This window comes from Schistocerca nitens, chromosome 4, assembly GCF_023898315.1.
Source record: "Schistocerca nitens isolate TAMUIC-IGC-003100 chromosome 4, iqSchNite1.1, whole genome shotgun sequence".
Taxonomy (NCBI): domain Eukaryota; kingdom Metazoa; phylum Arthropoda; class Insecta; order Orthoptera; family Acrididae; genus Schistocerca; species Schistocerca nitens.
The window spans coordinates 154,628,490-154,649,052 of record NC_064617.1 but is presented as its reverse complement, the minus strand read 5'-3'; the positions used below and the strand labels follow the sequence as shown (position 1 = coordinate 154,649,052).

Genomic DNA, 20,563 nt, shown 5'->3' with positions numbered 1-20,563 from the left:
CCGTTCAGTTAACATCGGGCATGCCTAGGACACAGTCCCGGTCTACGCTAAGTGAAGTGCGACGTAAACGTGAACAGTGTTACTACACAATTGGCGACGAGTAGGGTCGTTCTTTCGCGTGTTGTGTCGTTGTTCCGGTTTCGCAGTTTCTCCACGGCATGGAGGATTTGGTGCGAGTTTTGGTTGCGCAGCAGACGGAACTCATGGCCACCATGAAACAAGTGCTTCCGGCGTTGCTCTCCACGCCGTCTGCTCCGGCGCAGTTCCCTCCTCCCTTTCCCCCGTATGACGAGACGGCGGAGGATTGGGACGCATATGAACATCGCCTTCGGCAGCATTTCCAGGCGTTTCATGTCGCCGATGCGGAGGTATGTCGTGCTCTCTTCTTGTCTTGGATATCTCCCTCGCTGTATCAAGTTTTGCGGCAGCTAGCGCCGTTGCAGGAACCCTCGTCCTTGACTTTTGACGCATTGTGTTCGTTGCTGTCTTCATATTATCGCCGCCGCACGCATGTTGTGGCGTCTAGGGTCGAGTTCTATCAATGCAAGAAACAGCCCCATCAGTCTTACCGGGCGTGGGCCGCAACCCTGCACGGTCTTAGTCGCAAGTGTCATTTTGTCACGGAGCAGTCGCGAGAGTCATATGCCCACGTTATGGTACGCGACGCCATAGTTCGTTCGGCCCCTGATAGGGAGGTCCCGCAACGGGCCCTGCAGTTAGAAGACCCTTCCCTCGAGGAAGTACTATCCATCGCTCAATCGTACGAAGTCTCGCACGCGGCAGGTCAACAGCTGGAAGCGTGGTGCGACGTCGCGGAGGTTCAGAGTGGCGCGGCCGCGTCCACTGTGTCCGGGGTGGACGACGTGCGAGCGGTACAATCCGGCCGTTACGGCCGCTCCCGCACGGCGCGTAAACAGAATTCCGGCCGCCGGCCCCTGTTGCCGTCCTGTGCGTCGTGCTATATACATCACGATCGGTCAGAGTGCCCCCAGCGTTGGGCCGTTTGTCGCAAATGTACTAAAAAAGGTCACATTGCTAAAGTTTGCCGCTCAGCCTCCAAAGCATCGAAGGAAGCAAGTACAGCGGACATGGACGTTGACATTCAGGAAGTTTCATCGGGCCAGGCTCCCGACGCATCGGCCCACAAACTCTTTATCGAGGTGTCGGTTCGGTCGTGTCGGTTACAACTGCAAGTAGATACGGGCGCGGCAGTTTCTGTGGTGTCACCGCTAGACACCACACTTGCTAGGTGGTAACTTAAATCGGCCGCGGTCCTGTAGTACATGTCGGACCCGCGTGTCGCCACTGTGTAATCGCAATCCTAGCGCCACCACATGGCAGGTCACAAGACACGGACATGACCTCGCCCCAGTTGTACGGACGACATAGCTTGCGACCAGACCTACCAAGTCTTCCTCTCATTTGCCGAGAGACTGATAGAATAGCCTTCAGATTATTCCATAGCTACTACCTAGCAAGGCGCCAATTGTATCAGTGCTAATAGCTTACTACTATTCAAGAGATGTATTCCAACAAGAGAATAAAGTTAAGTATATTATTCCAGCTACGTACTTTTCTTCTTATTCATTAATAAGTCTCATGTTCCAGTACTTCACGCCCGTCTGCGTTAGTTTAGCGTGCACTTTCAGCCACTTCGATCTACAAGGTGTTGGCCCCGCTGCCGACACATCACATGGCGACGAGGATGGGATAGTGTTTTTTCTGCTTTGGACTGATTTGTTCTTTTTCCCTTTTTGTGCTCTGATTTGCTTGTGTCATGGCTTCGCCACAATCTCCAGATGTACTGTCCGAATTTTTTCGCTTGCAGAATCAGCAGACGCAGGCGTTATTGGAAGCCCTTGGACAGCTCGTCCAGGGTCAACGTGCGCTGCAAACCGATGCGGCAGCCGCCGCTTCATCGCTACCGCAGCCACACAACGCTGTCGCACCGCCATTTAGGCCCTTTGAGGCCGAGTGCGAAACCTGGACTGAGTGGGCCAGCCAGTTCCAGTTTCATCTCGCCGCGTACAGAATACAAGGTAAAGAGCGGCAGCCGTTTTTGCTTTCTTGTGTCGGTGTGTCTACCTACCGTGTGATAGTGAAATTGTTTCCCCGACGCGACGTAGCAACTCTGACTTACGAGGAAATTTTGTCGGCTTTAGATGCCTATTTCAAAGAAACAGTAAATGTAGTTGCAAAACGGTATACGTTCTTTCGTACAAAACGTACGGCCGGTCAGACTAATAGGGAGTGGGTTGCAACTTTGCAAGGCCTTACTAGAGACTGCGCGTTTGCCTGTGAATGTGGCCTCCCATATTCCGATACAATGGTGCGTGATGCAATAGCACAGAACGTTTCTGATGTTCGCATACGGGAACAGATTTTGAAACTCGTAAATCCCTCCCTTCAACAAGTGATAGACATATTGGATAGGCAAGACACACTTGACTTTGCTCAGGACTCATTTGAAACTTCGCCAGCAGTGTGTCACACTAATCAGCCCGCCGGGCCCGCTGCACGGGACGCTAAGCGGCCCTCGCGCCCGTCGCAGCCTCGCTCGCAAACACGTGCGCCGCGTCAGCAAGCAACTGCAGTGAAATCATGCCCGCGGTGTGCAACTAGACATTCGCGTGAAAATTGCCCGTCACGCCAAGCTATTTGCTTTTACTGTCAAAAGAAGGGACATGTTCAAAGTGTTTGCCAGAAGAAGCTTCGATCAGACAATCGCAATAATTCCAGGCCTTTTGCTTCGCGCCGGAATCGCACCCAGGACAATCAGGCTCGTGGACCTTCGCCCATGGACATTAATGTAGTTCATTCCCACCCGTCCAGTGACACTTTAGCTAACAGTGACTGTGTTCGTCCCACCCAAAGTGTGTGTCGACGTCGCAGGACATCCCGTAAAGTCGCAAGTGCTTCTGTACCTGTATCAGTTCAAATTGCACGTGACAGTCGCTCTTGTCGTCAGCAGGACAATAAACTTTTTGTGGACCTAGACTTTGCAGGCAAAGTGATACCATTCCAGCTCGATACCGGAGCTGCAGTTTCGTTGCTCAATCACGACACGTACAAACAACTGGGCAAACCGCCATTGCGTGCCGCAAATGTTAAGTTAACTAGTTACTCAGGACAGCAGATCCCTGTGTTAGGACAGTGCAGCCTTCTTGCAACATACAAGGGACAAACAAAACTTGTATCATTTTACGTTCTTCGTTCTTCTAGTGCAGTGAACTTGTTTGGTTTAGATTTGTTTCAATTGTTTAATTTGTCTATAGTAAATCAGGTCCTATCAGTGAATCAGACTGTGCCTTCCGCCAGTGTTTCTAGTCTTTGTGAAGAATTTGCAGACATTTTTGCACCGGGCCTTGGTTGCGCTAAGAACTATGCTGCACATTTGGAATTGACAGACAACGCGCAACCGAAATTTTTCAGAGCGCGCAATGTTCCCCACGCATTGCGTGATGAGGTCGCAAGAACATTGGCCGAGTTAGAATCTCAAGGTGTAATTGAACGTGTGCAGGCTTCTCTCTGGGCCTCACCCTTAGTAATTTTGCCAAAACCTTCCGGAAAATTGAGACTTTGTGTGGACTTCAAGGCCACTGTGAATCCACAACTTGTGACTGCTACTTTTCCTTTGCCCCGCCCGGAGGATCTTTTTGACAAACTGTGCCCGGGAAAATATTTTTCAAAATTGGACCTAGCAGATGCGTACTTGCAGATACCTGTGGACGAAGACTCCCAGCGCGTCTTGGTGGTAAACACGCATCTTGGCTTGTATCGCTTCAAAAGACTGCCATTCGGGTGTGCATCCGCCCCTGCATTGTTTCAGCAATATTTACAAACTGTTTGTGCGTCGGTCCCTACTGCTGCGAACTATCTGGACGATATTGTGATCTCAGGACAGACAGAAGCAGAACATTTGCAAAATCTCCGAACATTATTTCAGGTCTTGCGTCAGAATGGTCTTCGCTTGAGGAAGGACAAATGTGTTTTTTTTGCTCGGGACTTACCCTACCTGGGGCATGTCATAAATGCCCAAGGTATACATCCGAGTCCAGAGCACCTCCGTGCCATACAGGACTTACCTGCTCCGCAAGATTTGAAACAGCTACAGAGTGTGTTGGGTAAAATAAATTATTATCATAAATTTTTGCGCAATGCTTCTTCCATTTCAGCTCCGCTTCATCGCTTACGCCGTAAAGGTGTTCCGTTCGTCTGGACGACGGAATGCGAACGCGCCTTTCGCCAGTTGAAATCGGCGTTACTTTCAAATACTTGCCTTACGCCATTCGATCCCCGAAAACCCCTTTTGTTGATGGTAGATGCATCGGATTTCGGGATCGGTGCTGTGCTTGCGCACAAAGATGGCTCGCATGATCGCCCTATTGCCTTTGCGTCCAAATTGCTCTCATCTGCGCAAAGAAATTATTCACAGATAGAGAAAGAAGCTTTAGCTCTCGTGTTTGGTGTTACCAAGTTCCATGACTTCTTGTATGGTCGTCACTTTACCATCATCACAGACCACAAACCGTTGACATCGCTTTTTCATCCGCACAAGCCTGTACCTCCACGTACAGCGCAGAAATTCATTCGCTGGTCACTTTTTCTCTCGCAGTACCGCTACGATATTTTGTATCGGTCCACTGCTAAGCACGGAAACGCTGATGCGTTGTCCCGTTTGCCTGTTGCTGAGGATAAAGCATTCGATTCTTCCGAACTTGCTTGCATGTTCATTGATTCGGAAGCCGATGACGTGGTCGCATCGTTTCCGATTGATTTTCGTCGTGTAACTACAGCCACAGCTGCTGACCCTATCCTTGCTACTGTTTTGCGTTTTGTTGCTACGCAATGGCCCTTGTCAAAGTCACGGATCGAAGATCCTTTGGTTCGCCGTTTTTTTGCTCACAAGGAGAGACTTTTTGTACGACGTGGTGTTTTGTTGTTGCGTTCCGATAATGATCAATCCCGAGTCGTAGTCCCACGTTCGTTACAGTCCTCTGTCTTAAAGCTTCTTCACCAAGGACATTGGGGTATAGTGCGTACGAAACAACTTGCTCGTCAGCACTGTACTTGGTTCGGAATCGATGCTGCGATTACGAATATGTGCTCCTCTTGCGTGGCGTGTGCAGAACAACAATCCGCACCGCCGCGGAAATTCTTTGCATGGCCGAAAGCCACTTCCCCTTGGCAACGCTTGCACATAGATTTTGCTGGTCCGTTCTGTAATGCTCGATGGTTGGTTGTGGTCGATGCTTTCAGTAATTTTCCTTTTGTTGTCCGGATGTCTTCCACGACGTCTTCTGCCACAATCCAAGCCTTGTCTGCTATCTTTTGCATTGAAGGTCTTCCGCAGACTCTTGTTTCCGACAATGGCCCACAATTCATGTCCGCAGAATTTCAGTCATTCTGCAAGGCCAATGGTATTCAACATCTGACGTCCGCGCCGTTTTCGCCTCAGTCAAACGGTGCCGCTGAACGATTGGTCCGGACTTTCAAGTCCCAGATGTTGAAATTGAAAGAGTCGCATTCTCGGGAGGACGCTTTGTTGCTCTTTTTGTCTTCGTATCGCTCTCAGCCCCGCGATGGTCGCTCGCCGGCTGAATTGCTCCATGGTCGATCTCATCGCACCCTGATGTCTTTGCTACATCCGCCGCATCCGGTTCCTGTGCAGCGGCAGGCTCCTGCTTTTGCTCTTGGCGACGTTGTCTATTATCGCAATTATCGCGGTTCACGGCGTTGGCTCGCAGGGCGCATTCTTCGCTGCCTCGGCCGCGCGATGTATTTGGTTTTGGGGGCCTCTGGTGAGGTGCGTCGGCATCTCAATCAGCTGCGCCTCTGTCGTCGCCTGGGTTCTGCCGCTCCCCGTCTGCTTTCAGCGACGGAGCCGTCAGGTCAGCGCCTTGGGGACCCATCTACTGGCTCGCCTCATCCCCAGGTGTTGCCGACGCTGCCTTCCATTTTGCCACATGGCGTCGCGCCGCCGCCACCGCAGCCGCCGCCGGCGCCGCCCGCAGCGGACGCTTCGCTGCAGCCGCCTGGCGCCTCACTGGGTCACGCGCCGCCGCTCGCTTCCCGTGCCCAGCCGTCCTCCGCCATGGACCTCTTGCCCGCTCCGGACCAGATGTCGTCTTCGCCCGTCGGGTGCTCCGACCACATGGAGGTCGACCCTTCTGTCTCATTACGTGCGCATACACCTCATGTTGACGTGCACCCTGGACTAGGTTTGCAGGCGTTTCCTAGCTCCCCTCGGACCGAATGGCCGGGTGCGGGTGGCACAGCCTCGCCTGTTGTTAGGCTCCCCACCTCATCGCATACGTCAACATGGGGTCCTCCCCACGGCGGGCGGAAGCCTTATCTCACAACCGTTCGCCGATTTGCGGTGGAGGAATGTGGTGTCACCGCTAGACACCACACTTGCTAGGTGGTAACTTAAATCGGCCGCGGTCCTGTAGTACATGTCGGACCCGCGTGTCGCCACTGTGTAATCGCAATCCTAGCGCCACCACATGGCAGGTCACAAGACACGGACATGACCTCGCCCCAGTTGTACGGACGACATAGCTTGCGACCAGACCTACCAAGTCTTCCTCTCATTTGCCGAGAGACTGATAGAATAGCCTTCAGATTATTCCATAGCTACTACCTAGCAAGGCGCCAATTGTATCAGTGCTAATAGCTTACTACTATTCAAGAGATGTATTCCAACAAGAGAATAAAGTTAAGTATATTATTCCAGCTACGTACTTTTCTTCTTATTCATTAATAAGTCTCATGTTCCAGTACTTCACGCCCGTCTGCGTTAGTTTAGCGTGCACTTTCAGCCACTTCGATCTACAAGGTGTTGGCCCCGCTGCCGACACATCAGTTTCGTTGTTGAATGCCCAAACGTATTCGGACCTTGGATCGCCCCCGTTGGCGCCAGTTTACCGGCGTCTACGCGGTTATGGTAAACAGTTCATTCCCCTACTGGGTCAATTCACTACCGACGTGACTTACAAGTCAGTCACTCGGCCTATTACTTTTATTGTTGTCAGTGATGCGAGCTCCGCTAACCTTTTTGGCCTGGATGCCTTTCAGGCTTTCGGTTTTTCTATTGCTGACACCATACAGTTGGTCTCAGAAGATGTTCCCTATCACTCATTGGAATCTTTGATCTCAGACTTTCCAGATCTTTTTGAGGAGGGCCTGGGGCGTGTTTCCGATTTTGAAGCTCACTTAACATTGAAGGCGTCGGCTCGCCTGCGTTTTCTACGCGCGAGACAGATCCCCTTGGCTCTCCGCCCTCAGGTGAAGGAAGAGCTAGACCGGCTGACAGCCCTAGGGGTCGTTCTCCCCGTTTCTTCCAGTGAGTGGGCTTCGCCCCTCGTTATTGTCAAGAAGCCCTCGGGAAACTTACGTCTTTGTGGCGATTTCAAGGCCACCCTTAATTCCCAATTGGTGGTGGACACCTATCCTTTGCCTCGTGCTGATGAATTGTTCTCCGCCGTGGCGGGAGGCCAATATTTTTCGAAAATCGATCTGTCGGAGGCTTATCATCAGATACCACTTGATGAGGACTCCAAACGGCTGGCGGTCGTCAACACCCCGTTTGGCCTTTACCAATACCAGCGGTTGGCTTTTGGAATATCCAGTGCCCCGGCGATATTCCAGCGTTATCTTGAGCATGTCACGTCGACAATCCCTCATTGTATTAATTACCTGGATGACATAATTGTCACAGGCCGCAGCACGAAGGAACACTTGCACAACCTTCGCACCCTCTTTCTCAAATTCAGGTCTGTGGGCTTGCGTTGCAACCTGCATAAATCAACCTTCTTCCAACCGTCCATTGAGTATGTGGGCTACACCATATCTCGGCATGGCATCCAGCCACTAGGAAGTTTGGTCCAAGGTATCGTCAACCTTCCTCGGCCCACTTCGCTGAAAGAGTTACAAGCTTTTTTAGGCAAGATAGCCTATTACCACCGGTTCATTCCCAGGGCTTCCACTATAGCCCACCCCCTGTACTGCCTTCTGCACAAGGGTGTTCCTTTTGATTGGTCGCCTGCATGCGAGCGAGCGTTCACCGCGATGAAGGGCCTCCTCACTTCAGCCCCTTGTTTGGCTACTTTTGATCCCAGTAAGCAGTTGATCCTGGGTACAGATGCTTCGCAGTATGGGGTGGGGGCGGTCCTGGCCCATCGCAACGCAGACGGTTCCGAACAACCACTGGCGTTTGCATCTAAAACGCTTAGTCCCGCGCAGGCCCATTACTCCCAGGTGGAAAAAGAGGCTTTGGCCATTGTCTACGCTGTTACCAAGTTTCACCCTTTCTTGTACGGCACGAAGTTTCAGTTAATCACTGACCATAAGCCGTTAATATCGTTATTTGGCCCCGCCTCTCAGATTCCGGATAGGGCGGCCCACAGACTACAGCGCTGGGCCTTGTTCCTCTCTAAGTACCATTATGACATTCATTTTCGCCCTACAGGACAGCATGCCAACGCCGACGCTCTTTCCCGTCTTCCGGTGGGCCCGGATCCTACGTTCGATCGAGAGGAGATTATGTGTTTTCATTTGGATGTGGCATCCCGCCAAGCAGTTGATGGCTTTCCGATCACTAGTTCTAGAGTCGCCAGAGAAACGGCGGCTGACCCAGTTCTCCGGCAAGTAGTTCGCCTCATTCAGCAGGGGTGGTCCTCCCGCCCTCCGGGCCGGGCCTCGGACCCTCTTCGTAATTATTTTCTTCTACGAGACCGCCTCTCGGTCTTGGAAGGAGTTCTCCTTCTGGCTACCGATGATACAGCTCCTCGAGTGGTTGTTCCTGCAGGTTTACGAAGGGAGGTCCTCACGTTATTACATGCGGGGCACTGGGGTGTTTCTCGTACTAAAACCTTGGCTCGCAGACATGTGTACTGGCCCGGTATTGACAGAGAAATTGAGCACTTGGTGGCCGCCTGTTCCCAGTGTGCGAGCCAACAAGCATCTCCCAGGGCAGCGTTCTCTTCATGGCCGCCGGCAACCCAAGCATGGGAACGTGTTCACATCGATGGCTTTTGGCTCATTGTCATTGATGCTTATTCCCGCTTCCCATATGTGGTTCGCTGCTCCTCAACCACTTCAGAAGTTGCAATCCAGGCACTAGCAAAAATCTTTTCTGTGGAAGGTCTGCCAATCACCCTGGTCTCAGACAATGGACCGCAGTTTATTTCGCAGACCTTCCAGGATTTTTGTAGGCGCTTCAGTATTCGGCACGTTTGCTCTCCCCCCTTCCATCCACAATCGAATGGGGAAGCCGAGCGCATGGTGCGCACATTTAAGACGCAGATGAAAAAGTATGTGCACGAATTTCCTGCAGAGGAAGCCTTGACGTTTTTCTTGACGGCATACCGGACCACACCAATGGGCGACCGCAGCCCCGCAGAGCTCCTTCATGGGCGTCAACCTCGGACTCTGCTGCACCTCCTCCGGCCTAGGCCTCGCCAGTCTTCACAACACGGAGTACCTGGCTTTCCACTGGGTATGTCCGTCTGGGCCCGTGGGTTTGGTCGCAATCCACGTTGGATACCGGCAGTGGTCCTGCGCCGAAATGGCCGCCGGCTCTATACCTTGCAGGCGGGGGATCGGGTGGTACGTCGTCACCAAAATCAGCTACGTCCACGTTCGGGCGCCCACCCTCCCACCTCTCGGACACCGGGTTCCCCATTGCCGGCACCTGTATTGGTTTCACAGGGGACGTTACCTCCTCTCCCCGCTGTGACTCTGCCGCACTGCGATGGTTCTCAGCCTTGGCAGCATCCAGTAGCTCCAGCACCGGCATCGCCATCATTAGAGATGCCCCAGCGAGAGCCGGCCCCCCCTAGCAGGCTCGGTTTCTCGGGGGGCTAGTTCACCTGTGGTCGTCCCTTCCCCTTCGTCCCCGCCACTGGGTCTTGCCCCTCCTGAGGTGGAACAGGATCCGGAGTTCAACAGCTTGTCACCCGTTCTGTCCCGAGCTCCGGTTGTGGGACGACGGGGGCCTCTTCGTGTGGGTCACTTCCAGCCGTATTCGAAGGTTCCGGCTCGAGGGTTGGCAGATCCCCTCGACTCCGGCCATACAATGGATGTGGAGGTCATCGCTCCTGCCTGACGCTCCACCTTCCGACGCAGTGGATCACAGTGGCTTCACCCCCCGAAGGAGGAGGAGTGTAGTAGCCACCAGAAAGATCGCGGGAGGCGCACATTGGCACGGCGCGTCACGGGCGGTAGTTGCCGCAAGTAGAGTCCCGTCCACCAGAGGGCACGCGAGAATTCAGACGCGACCTCTGCCGGCGTAACAACAAGATCAACAACAACAACTCCAGCAGCACGGGCCGTGCCCGTTCAGTTAACATCGGGCATGCCTAGGACACAGTCCCGGTCTACGCTAAGTGAAGTGCGACGTAAATGTGAACAGTGTTACTACAGGAGCATTCTGACAATTATGTTGAGAATGTGATTAAGCCCAAATGCCTACAGACAGATAAAAGGCCACAGCAAAAGGCATGGAAACAATTTCTTAGAGGCAAAAGAAATATGCCAAATTCAGATGTATAACTGTTGTCCAATTTCCAATCTGGTTGAGGCAATACAGTGTAAAATAGGTGACCTATGTCATGCCTATTCTGGTCAGTAATGTGAGGTTTTACAAAGTGCTACTTGAATGGGAACAAGAATAAATTTTTAGTGGCTCTAGAAAGCAAATAGAAATTCAGTAAGTGCAAAATTGAAAGAAATGTTATGCCAGGCTGGTCAGGTCCATAACTTATCGTGTGGTTGACTATTTTAATAAGAAATTATTTGAAATCAGTCAAGTTTTTGAAAAAGTGAATTATACATTACTACAAAGTTGATGCTGTGTATGAAAACTCAGAGAAGCTCTTTTGTCCACAAGACAAGGAAAATATTACACCATATCATCATAGTGAAGGCTACAATGTATTGGAAAAAGACTGGACAGAAGAACCTGAAGACTGGGCTGTATTAAACAGAACGTTACATTATTTTTCTTGAAGTGTCACAGAATGGCTTAGGTACTGTCAATCATAATTTTTAAGTGACTGCTGTTCAGTGCCGGATATAGAAAAACCTCAAGGATGGGGAGCTAAAGATATCTTGAGCTAACTTACGTATCAATAGTTTCCTGTATCTAACTCTTATTAGGAGTTAGGAATGGAAACTACTGTTATGTTATTAGTAAAAATATTGTTATGAGTCTTGTAACAATATTTTTACTGACAAATTACTATGAACTACTATTATTAATACTTCACAATCAACTGATCACTCTCATTCTTGACTAATCTTCACACTTGCACTTGCTACAACTTGGACTTTTTACTTATTCATTCTTCCATCTTATTATTTCTGCTGAATGTAAACTAGCTTCCTATTCGTTGAATACTCTGTATTTATAATGCTACATATTGAAGGTTCTCTGTACAAGAAAACAGTACAATATTCATGACTTTTCTCGAACAAATGCCAGATGGAATAACGTATCGAGATCACAAGCTACCTATGGGCCAGACAGAAACGAATAAAATACGATAACGCGGACGTGCCTGCTACACAGGAAACTACAACTACTTGATAACTCAATTCAGTCAAGTCGACTGACAAAAGAAATGAATGAACATCGTGTGGGTTGACTGGCGGGGGCGGCACGGGTGGCAATATGGGCGGCCCTACAAGGGTGCAAGGGTGAGAGGTGGGGGGGGGGGGGGGGGTGGCCGCCCTGCGACCCCCCCTCCCCTCCATACATATCCACCAATGGTGCTATTGGTAGTGTCAGCAATAGTGTAAGAATGTTTTGTGTGAGCTGTTGATATAAGCAGAAGGCACTTGAGCAGAAAAAGCAACCATTGAAACTGAACGTGAAGATGTGCTTACACAAATGTGAGAGTAAAATTGTTTCAGCAATGCAAGAGCCACAGAAGAAGAAATCCTACGTCTTGTGCACATGCACAGTATAAACAATGCAGATGTATGGCTTTGAGGTTATGTGTTAATACGTATGTGAATGGTCTGACTTGTGGTGGAATGTGGTGCCCATGCTGGTGCCAGTGTAAGCAGCTTGAAACACCTGTCTCAGCTGGGCATACGGCAGAATGTCACACATCAAAAATAGGCAGATTAACACTTCCTTTGGTCAGCCACTCCCAACTGTGGTCTTGAATACATCAACCTGTCATCATAATGGAGGTATATGACAGTAATGATCTACACCAACAAGTACATCCACCTCAACGTCACCCCATTATCATTTTCATAAATTTTAAATCCTTCATTTCCTCATATCTTAGTTGAAATGTGAGTCTGGTTTGGCTATAGCATGTTTCCTTAATAATAACTGTATTTGACTACTCTTCTTATAAATTTTCTAAGAAATAAAAAAGCCAGTATATGAATTTTCATAAAAAAACTGAGTTACATCATGCATGCTAAACACACACACTCACAAACTAAACATATCAGGTAATATCTCGGTCGGGCACACAGTTTTAATCTGCCAGGAAGTTTCATATCAGGTAATTGTTAAAATAAATATTGAAGACAGAATTAAACTAACAAAGCTTTCAGGTGCCCTACCTTTCTGATGATATAGGGGACTGGTCACGAGTAACAAGTGATGTTCTGTTTTCCTCCTCACCCATAGCATCAGCTAGCATAGTTTTAACATAATAAGAACTGGATTGCTGTTGTGTTATGGGTGCTGATGGTGTGCTTTCCTCAATGCTGCTATCCATCAATGTGGCGTCACCGCTGCTATCTGTGCTCATAAGTGTTCGGCTGTCTGACAATGTGGATCCACTTGAGCCATCTTCAGCTGTCGAGGTAGCTTCTATCACCTGCAGATTATTCAATCTTTGTTATGGCACACTACATATTATGAAATACACACATCAAAAAAAGTTTTGCATCACCTCGGTTCCGAGAGTTCTGGAACCTGTTCAGAAAATTGGAACAGAAATCAACATAAACATCATTTCCACCCATTTTATTACTTATGAAAACCATGCACTGCATCTTGTACCACCATATAGCGAGATCTTCACAGGTGGTGGTCCAGAGTGCTGTACACACTGGTACCTTTAATATCTAGCGGCACATCCTCTTGCATTGGTGCATGCCTGTATTTTTCATGGCATACTATCCACAAGTTCATCAAGGCGCTGTTGGTCCAGATTGTCACACTCCTCAATGGCGATTCGGTGTACATCCCTCAGAGTAGTTGGTGGGTCACATAATCCATAAACAGCCCTTTTCAATCTATCCCAGACATGTACGATAGGGTTCATGTCTGGAGAACATGCTGGCCATTCTAGTCGAGCAATGTCGTTATCCTGAAGGAAATCATAAACAAGATGTGCACGATGGGGGCACGAACTGTCCTCCATGAAGAGAAATGCCTCACTAATACGATTCTGATATGGTTGCACTATCGGTCAGAAAATGGCATTTAGTACTGTACAGCTGTTACGGTGCCTTCCATGACCACTAACGGCGTACATCAGCCCAACATAATGCCACCCCAAAACAGAAGGAAAGTCCACCTTGATGCACTCACTGAACAATGTGTCTGAGGCATTCAGCCTCACCGGGGTGCCAACGATTGTCAGGTTGAAGGCATATGCAACACTCATCGATAAAGAGAACGTGATGTCAATCCTCCAGGTCCGAACAATATCGCTTTGGTTCACTCCAAGATGCCTGGACACTTCCCTTATTGAGAGCCCTTCCTGGCACAAAGTAACAATGCAGCACGATCAAACTGTGGTATTGACTGCCTAGGCATGGTTGAACTACAGAAACCACAAGCCATGTACATCCTTCCTGGTGGAATGACTGGAACTGATCGGCTGTTGGACAAAAAATTGTTCAAATGGCTCTGAGCACTATGGGACTTAACATCTGTGGTCATCAGTCCCCTAGAACTTAGAACTACTTAAACCTAACTAACCTAAGGACATCACACACATCCATGCCCGAGGCAGGATTCGAACCTGCGACCGTAGCAGTCGCGCGGTTCCGGACTGAGCGCCTGAACCGCTAGACCACCGCGGCCGGCGGCTGTTGGACACCCTCTGTCTAATAGGTGCTGCTCATGCATGGTTGTTTACATCTTTGGGTGGGTTTAGTGATATCTCTGAACAGTCAAAGGGACTGTGTCTGTGATACAATATCCACAGTCAACATCTATCTTCATGAATTCTGGGAACTGGGGTGATGCAAAACTTTTTTTGATGTGTGTAGTTATTCTATTCAAGTATTCACTCGAACTTAATCAATTGTATATCTTTATTTACTGTTTCTTAGCAGTAAAGAGAATGTTTCTTTTCCAATGTAAGCGTTCTTTTACATTTATTGTCAATTTCTTGGCTTGTATCTCAAGTTTCCTCATTCATCCACTTCACTGCCAAAAAAATGTTCTTTAATACATGTTTTAGTGACTTGCCAATTTCTTTGCTTGTATGAAAACACACGACATGTAACACAAGCAGGAATCAAGGATACAAAATCCTAACTACAGTGAATTGAGAAAAACTGAATCTGGCAGAATATACCTGACAAGTTCTTACTACACAAGCATTGAATATGCATGTCTTTATTGGTATATAAGTGTGTGATTCCTTTGGTGAAGGGCACCCTGTCACAAAGTCTTACTGTCACTGACTGAAATATCAATCTTCTGCTGTTAGCACCAACGTATAACTTATTAATAACCCTTTCAACTGAACACCACATGTTGCCTCTAAACTCTGCAATAAAAAGTATAAAAATTAGTTGTTCTGGTGAATTAAACAGAATCCCACACTGCTCACCAACTACACCTACTTCTCTCAGCAGATAAAATGTCCAGTCTCTTGTCCTTTGCCACTTCACAGATAACCTGCTTGGAAACAATTAATCAGATGAGTAATAACACATCAAGTGGACAAAGAGGCATGTGACTGAAGCAACATATTCTCTCACTAGAAAAAGAATGATATTTACCACACAGGACGCAAAAAAGTTCGTTGGTTTTTAACAACTGCTTTTGCATCTCTCAGATGGAAAAACTCGAAAGGAATACAGAGAAAAACATAGTAAGTTAATATACTGAAGTTCCATTATTTAATACTGAGCTCCAAAAATTCTCATTTTTACTACATTCGAAACTGTCATTACGATGTTGAAGGACCTTATGGCCATTATAGCCAATTTGCTTTGTTCTTTGATAAAAATTTTGTATCTGAAAATTTTTGGCTGGAAGAGAGGTAATACTTCAAAGAGTAGCAGAAATACAGTATATATATGATATTTACATTACAGTATTTATGGGAAGGGGATAAAGAGGAATTTTTCTTATATTTATACAGCACCCACAGCTATAATATGCCAGGGAAATGTAAAACCCTTTAATAAGTCAACAAATAAATAGTAACAAAGTAAACTTCAATAATTTTGAACACAGTCCTGGATAATGAATGAGAGAAAATATTGCGCATGTTTAAAACTTGCTGTGAATGCTGTATTGTATAATGGTCATGCATGAGAAAACTTTGTTCAAGTTACTTTATTACAAAAATTAATCAACAATACCAATATGAAAAGACAGTAGTCTACACGCAAATTACATGAAGGTCTACATTTTCTCCTAAGTTTCTGTTTAAAATGTTGTACAAATGTGATGTACTGTATCCAACACATCGAAAATATCTAACACACACAATTACAAAACATCAGTAATGAATACACTGTTATTCTACTTCCATGCCTTGAAAAAACAACACATACTGGAATTTAATTTTCTAGTTTTCTACAACTACAGTAAAGACAGTGTTGTTTAGTTTTATAACAAGTTGCCTGAAACTTAAAATGCAGTTCAGTATGCATACCACAATATATTGTTCTATTGAGGGTTATCAGTTATCTTTGACTGCTTTTTGCATTTAAGATGTGCATACACATCTTGCATTTGACAATACGTTTGTTTTATGGCCTGATTTGAAACCAACAATCTACAGAAAACATGAATTTGTAAATAAGCATTACATTGTTGTCAGAAATCCCCAAATATGTAACAAACAAAAATGAACATTGGACGTTATAATCAAGTTAGAATGACTTCTCTGAATATGTAATAAAAATATGTCATTTTATACAATAAGCCACAATAAGCACTCTTGTACTAAGCAATTTTTAAATATAACATTTACATAGAATTTAGACGGGACCATTAGATTTTGCTGGTGTAGTCAATTTGTTGTTAAAAGCTATGTTGCTATAAACGGTGACTGTGTTTGGAGTTGTTTGTAAATTTTATACTCCCACAATATGATTGGTTGGTTGGTTTAAAAGAGAGAGGGGGGGGGGAGGGGAGGGACCAAACTGCAAGGTCATCAGTCCCTTGTTCTGGTAGAAGAATGACACAAGGGAAAGAAGAAAAGAAAGGAGAAGTACAGCACAATAACAGGAGAAAGGAAGAAACATAAGAACGACAGGAGGACAACCAACACTACCATGGAGAAAACAGGAAAAGAAAACCACAGAGATATGCAAGAAACAGGTAGAAGGGGTACAAACAAGAGAGCAGATGACCAAGGCTGGCCGACCACGAGAATAAAATGGAAAAGCCAGCCACTCTGCGACACATTAAAACATCCACTCTAAAAGCATCAGAATGGAAAACACAAAGGGACAAAGGACATGCGCTAAAACTTATATAGAATGACAAAACCCACCGTCACGTATAAAACGTAAAACTAAATTAACCAATGAGGTGTTGTCAGCTAAAACTAATAGCAACGAGTTCAGTAAATGGCAACGAGTCCAGTAACTGAAGAGTCCATTGCAGGGCAGCCAAAGATGGACAGCTCACCAAGATATGGGCCACTGCGAGCCAGGTGCCACACTGATACTGAGGTGGGTCATCACGCCACAGGAGGTAGCTGTGTGTCACTCAAGTGTGGCCAATGAGGAGCCGGCAGAGAACCACAGAGTCCCTGCGAGAGGCCCACATGGAGGACTGCCACACATTCATAGTTTCCTTAGTGGCAAGCACTTTGTTGTGTGTGCTGAGGTTATGCCATTTCGTCTCCCAAAGCTGCAAAACCTTATGGCGTAGTACTGTACGCAGGTCAGTTGCAGAGAAGCCGATCTCCATAAGCGGTTTCCGCGTAGCCTGTTTGGCCAGCCTGTTGGCAAGTTCGTTGTCTGGGATTCCAACATGACCTGGAGACCAGATAAACACCACTGAATGACTGGACCATTCCAGGGCATAGATGGGATCCTGGATGCTCGCTACCAAAGGATGACAAGGGTAGCTTGTAGGCTGCTCAAGGAGTCAGTACACAGAAGAAATGACTCCCCAGGCCTTGAACAGATGTGCTCAAGAGCACGAGGTATAGCCACCAGCACTGCAGTGAAAACACTGCAGCCATTGGGCAAGGAATGCTGTTCAATATGTCCTCCATGGACATACGCAAAGCCGACGTGACGATCAGCCACTGAGCCGCTGGTGTAATCACTTTGTGGCCTCGGTACATGTCAAGAATAGAGAGGAAGTGGCAGCAGAGAGCCGCAGGGTTAACTGAGTCCTTGGGCCATGTGAAAGGTGCAGGTGATGCCACGGCCTAGGTGTACACCATGGAGGTATACGTGAATGGACCTCAAGTAGAGGTGGTAAAGGCAAGGACTCCAGTTCAGAAAGAAGGGATCAGACATGAACTACAATTGGAAGCCCTGACCTGGGCCATCAATGCCAGAGATGAATTGCTGTGGGTGGGAAAAGGAGATGGTAATTCGGATGCGCAGGAGAACTGCGAACATGTGCAATGTAACTGGTCTGCAGTTGTGCGCGCCTAACCTGCAATGGAGCGACTGCAACCTCCACAAGCACGCTGGTCACTGGACTCGTCCTAAAAGCTCCTGTTGCTAGGCAAACGCCACAGTGGTGCACTGGGTCGAGCAAATGCACCACTGAGGGTGCCGCTGAACTATAAACCAGACACCCACTGGCGGGATTGAACAAAGACTCTGTAGAGCTGCAGCAGTGTAGAGCGATCTGCACCCCAGTTGGTGTTGCTCAGGCAGCGGAGGGCATTGGGGTGCTGCCAGCATTTCCGCTTAAACTGACGAAGATGAGAAAGCCAAGTCAATCGGGCATCAAAAACCACTACTAAAAATCGATATGTCTCCACTACAGTGAGGGGGTCATCAGTAAGGTAAAGTTCTGGTTCCAGATGAATGGTACGACGGCAACAGAAGTGCATAACACATGACTTTGCAGCCAAAAGCTGGAAGCCATGGGCTAGAGCCCTTGACTGCACCTTGTGGATGGCTCCCTGTAGGTGCCGCTCAGCAACACCAGTACTGGCAGAGCAGTATGAAATGCAGAAGTCATCTGCATACAGAGAAGGTGAGACGGACAGCCCTACGGCTGCTGCTACACCATTAATGGCCACTAAAAATAGAGACACACTGAATACAGAGCCCTGCGGGACCACATTCTCCTGGATATGGGGGAAACTATGGGAGGCACCAACTTGGACACAGAAAGTACGGAGCGACAGGAAGTTTCAGATAAAAATCGGAAGCGGGTCCCAGAGACCCCACTCATACAATGTGGCAAGGATATGATGTCGCCAGGTCATGTCTAATGCTTTACATGAGTCAAAAAAGATGGCAACTAGATGTTGGCATCTGGAAAAGGCTGTTCAAACGGTAGACTCAAGGGACACAAAATTATCAGTGATAGAGTGCCTCCCTGATATGGAGCCAGTAGGCCACGTGACTTCGGGACCCAACTCGACTGCCAACACACCATATGTTCCAGTACCTTACAGAGAACATTGGTGAGGCTGAAGGGCCGACATGAAGCTGGTTTTTACAGGGTTTGAGCACCAGAATGATGGGCTCTCCTGCCATTGCGATGGAAAGACACCATCGCACCAGATCTGGTTGAAGATGATGAGGAGACAGCGCTTGTAGTCAGATGAGAGATGTTTAATCATCTGACTGTGGATCTGATCTGGCCCAGGAGCTGTGTCATGGCAGGGCACTGAGGAGCTCCCACTCAGTAAGTGGGACTTTATAGGATTCACTGTGGCATGTAGTGAACGAGAGAACTTTCCCTTCAAGCCACCGTTTGAGAGTGCAAAAGGCTATGAGGTGCTCCAGGGAAGGGTGCCGCTTATGCCACTGTAGAGCTTGCCGATTCTCCTTAATTGCTTCAGTGACTTCCGTCAACCACCAAGGGACTGCCTTTCACCGGGTGCACCCTAAAGAGCAAGGGATCGCGTTTTCTGCCACAAAAGCGGTTGTTGTAGTCACCTGCTCAACCATCACATCGATGTTACCGTGTGGAGGAGATTCAACAGTGACAGCAGAGGTGAAAGTTTCCCAGTCCGCCTTGTTTAAAGCCCATCTGGGCAGGCGTCTGTGGGCCTGACGCCGGGGCAGTGACAGGAAGATGGGGAAGTGGTCACTACCACACAGGTTGTCATGTGCTCTCCAGTGGGTAGATGGGAGACATATCCTGGGCTGCAGATTGATAAATCAAAGGCTAATTAATTACCATGAGCCACAATGAAATGTGTGGTGGCCCCAGAATTTAAAAGGCAGAGGTCGGACTGAGGCAGTAAAGTTTCGACATCTCTGCCTCGGAGTGTAAGTATGGTGCCACCCCACAAGTGGTCATGGGCATTAATTTATCCCAAAAGTAGGAAAGGTTTAGGGAGTTGATCAATCAGTGCAGTTAATACATTCAGGCATACTGTACCATCTGGAGGAAGATATACATTGCCGACAGTTATTTTCTGTGCCGTCCTTATTCTGACAGGCACAGCATCAGAGGGGTTTGAAGGGGCACAGTTTCACTACAGACTGAGTTAAGGAAATGAACGCAAACTCCACCTGACACTAGATTATAGTCGCTATGACTCCTGTAGTATCCCTTATAGCGGTGGAGGGCAGGGGTCTGCATTGCCAGGAACCAGGTTTGCTGAAGGGCAATGCAGAAAGCAGGTGTAAAGCTAACAGTTGCCTTAGCTCAGCCAGGCGGTGGAAAAAACCGCCGCAATTCCACTGGAAGATGACATCATCGTGAGACTGGGAAGGCATGGAACATTCAATGAGGCAGTTTACACCTCAGGGTCACCTGCTCCCACCAGCTTTTTGCCTGAGCAGTCTATATCCATTGTGTCTGAAGGTCTGGCGAGATCTAGATCCTCAGCGGACGCAAGAATATCCACCTCATCCGCAGACACAGAGCTTGCAGGTAGTGGTGGTGTGGGTGTCACTGCAATTCCCTGGGTCTTGAGGACCTTCTTTTTGGATTTCTCTCACTGCTCCTTGGGTTTCCCTGGCTGGGAGGACTTTACTGATTCAGTCTCCATGACTGAGGACATGCGTGAAGCCCTACGACTAGCTGCTTTTGGGCTCTTCAGCCACTGGTGGGTGTCACCTTTCCCACTCTCAAAAACCCGGGAAGGGAGTGGCCCAAAGGACCCCCTCCTAGCGAGAGGAGCTGAAGACGACTTACACTTCTCCAGTTCAATTGTGGGGACTGATATTCCCAATG

The 20,563-nt window shown here is 48.1% G+C and overlaps 1 protein-coding gene across 3 annotated transcripts in view; it reads right to left on the bottom strand.

The window, feature by feature from the left end:
- The window catches only part of LOC126251768 (TATA element modulatory factor), a 181,768-nt gene that overhangs the window by 115,784 nt on the left and 45,421 nt on the right, over window positions 1-20,563 (bottom strand). For all 3 annotated transcript variants that reach the window (XM_049952388.1, XM_049952390.1, XM_049952389.1), the window contains exon 5: window positions 12,589-12,848. In XM_049952388.1, coding sequence (XP_049808345.1) covers window positions 12,589-12,848 — 260 coding nt within the window. The remainder of the gene's footprint in view (window positions 1-12,588; window positions 12,849-20,563) is intronic.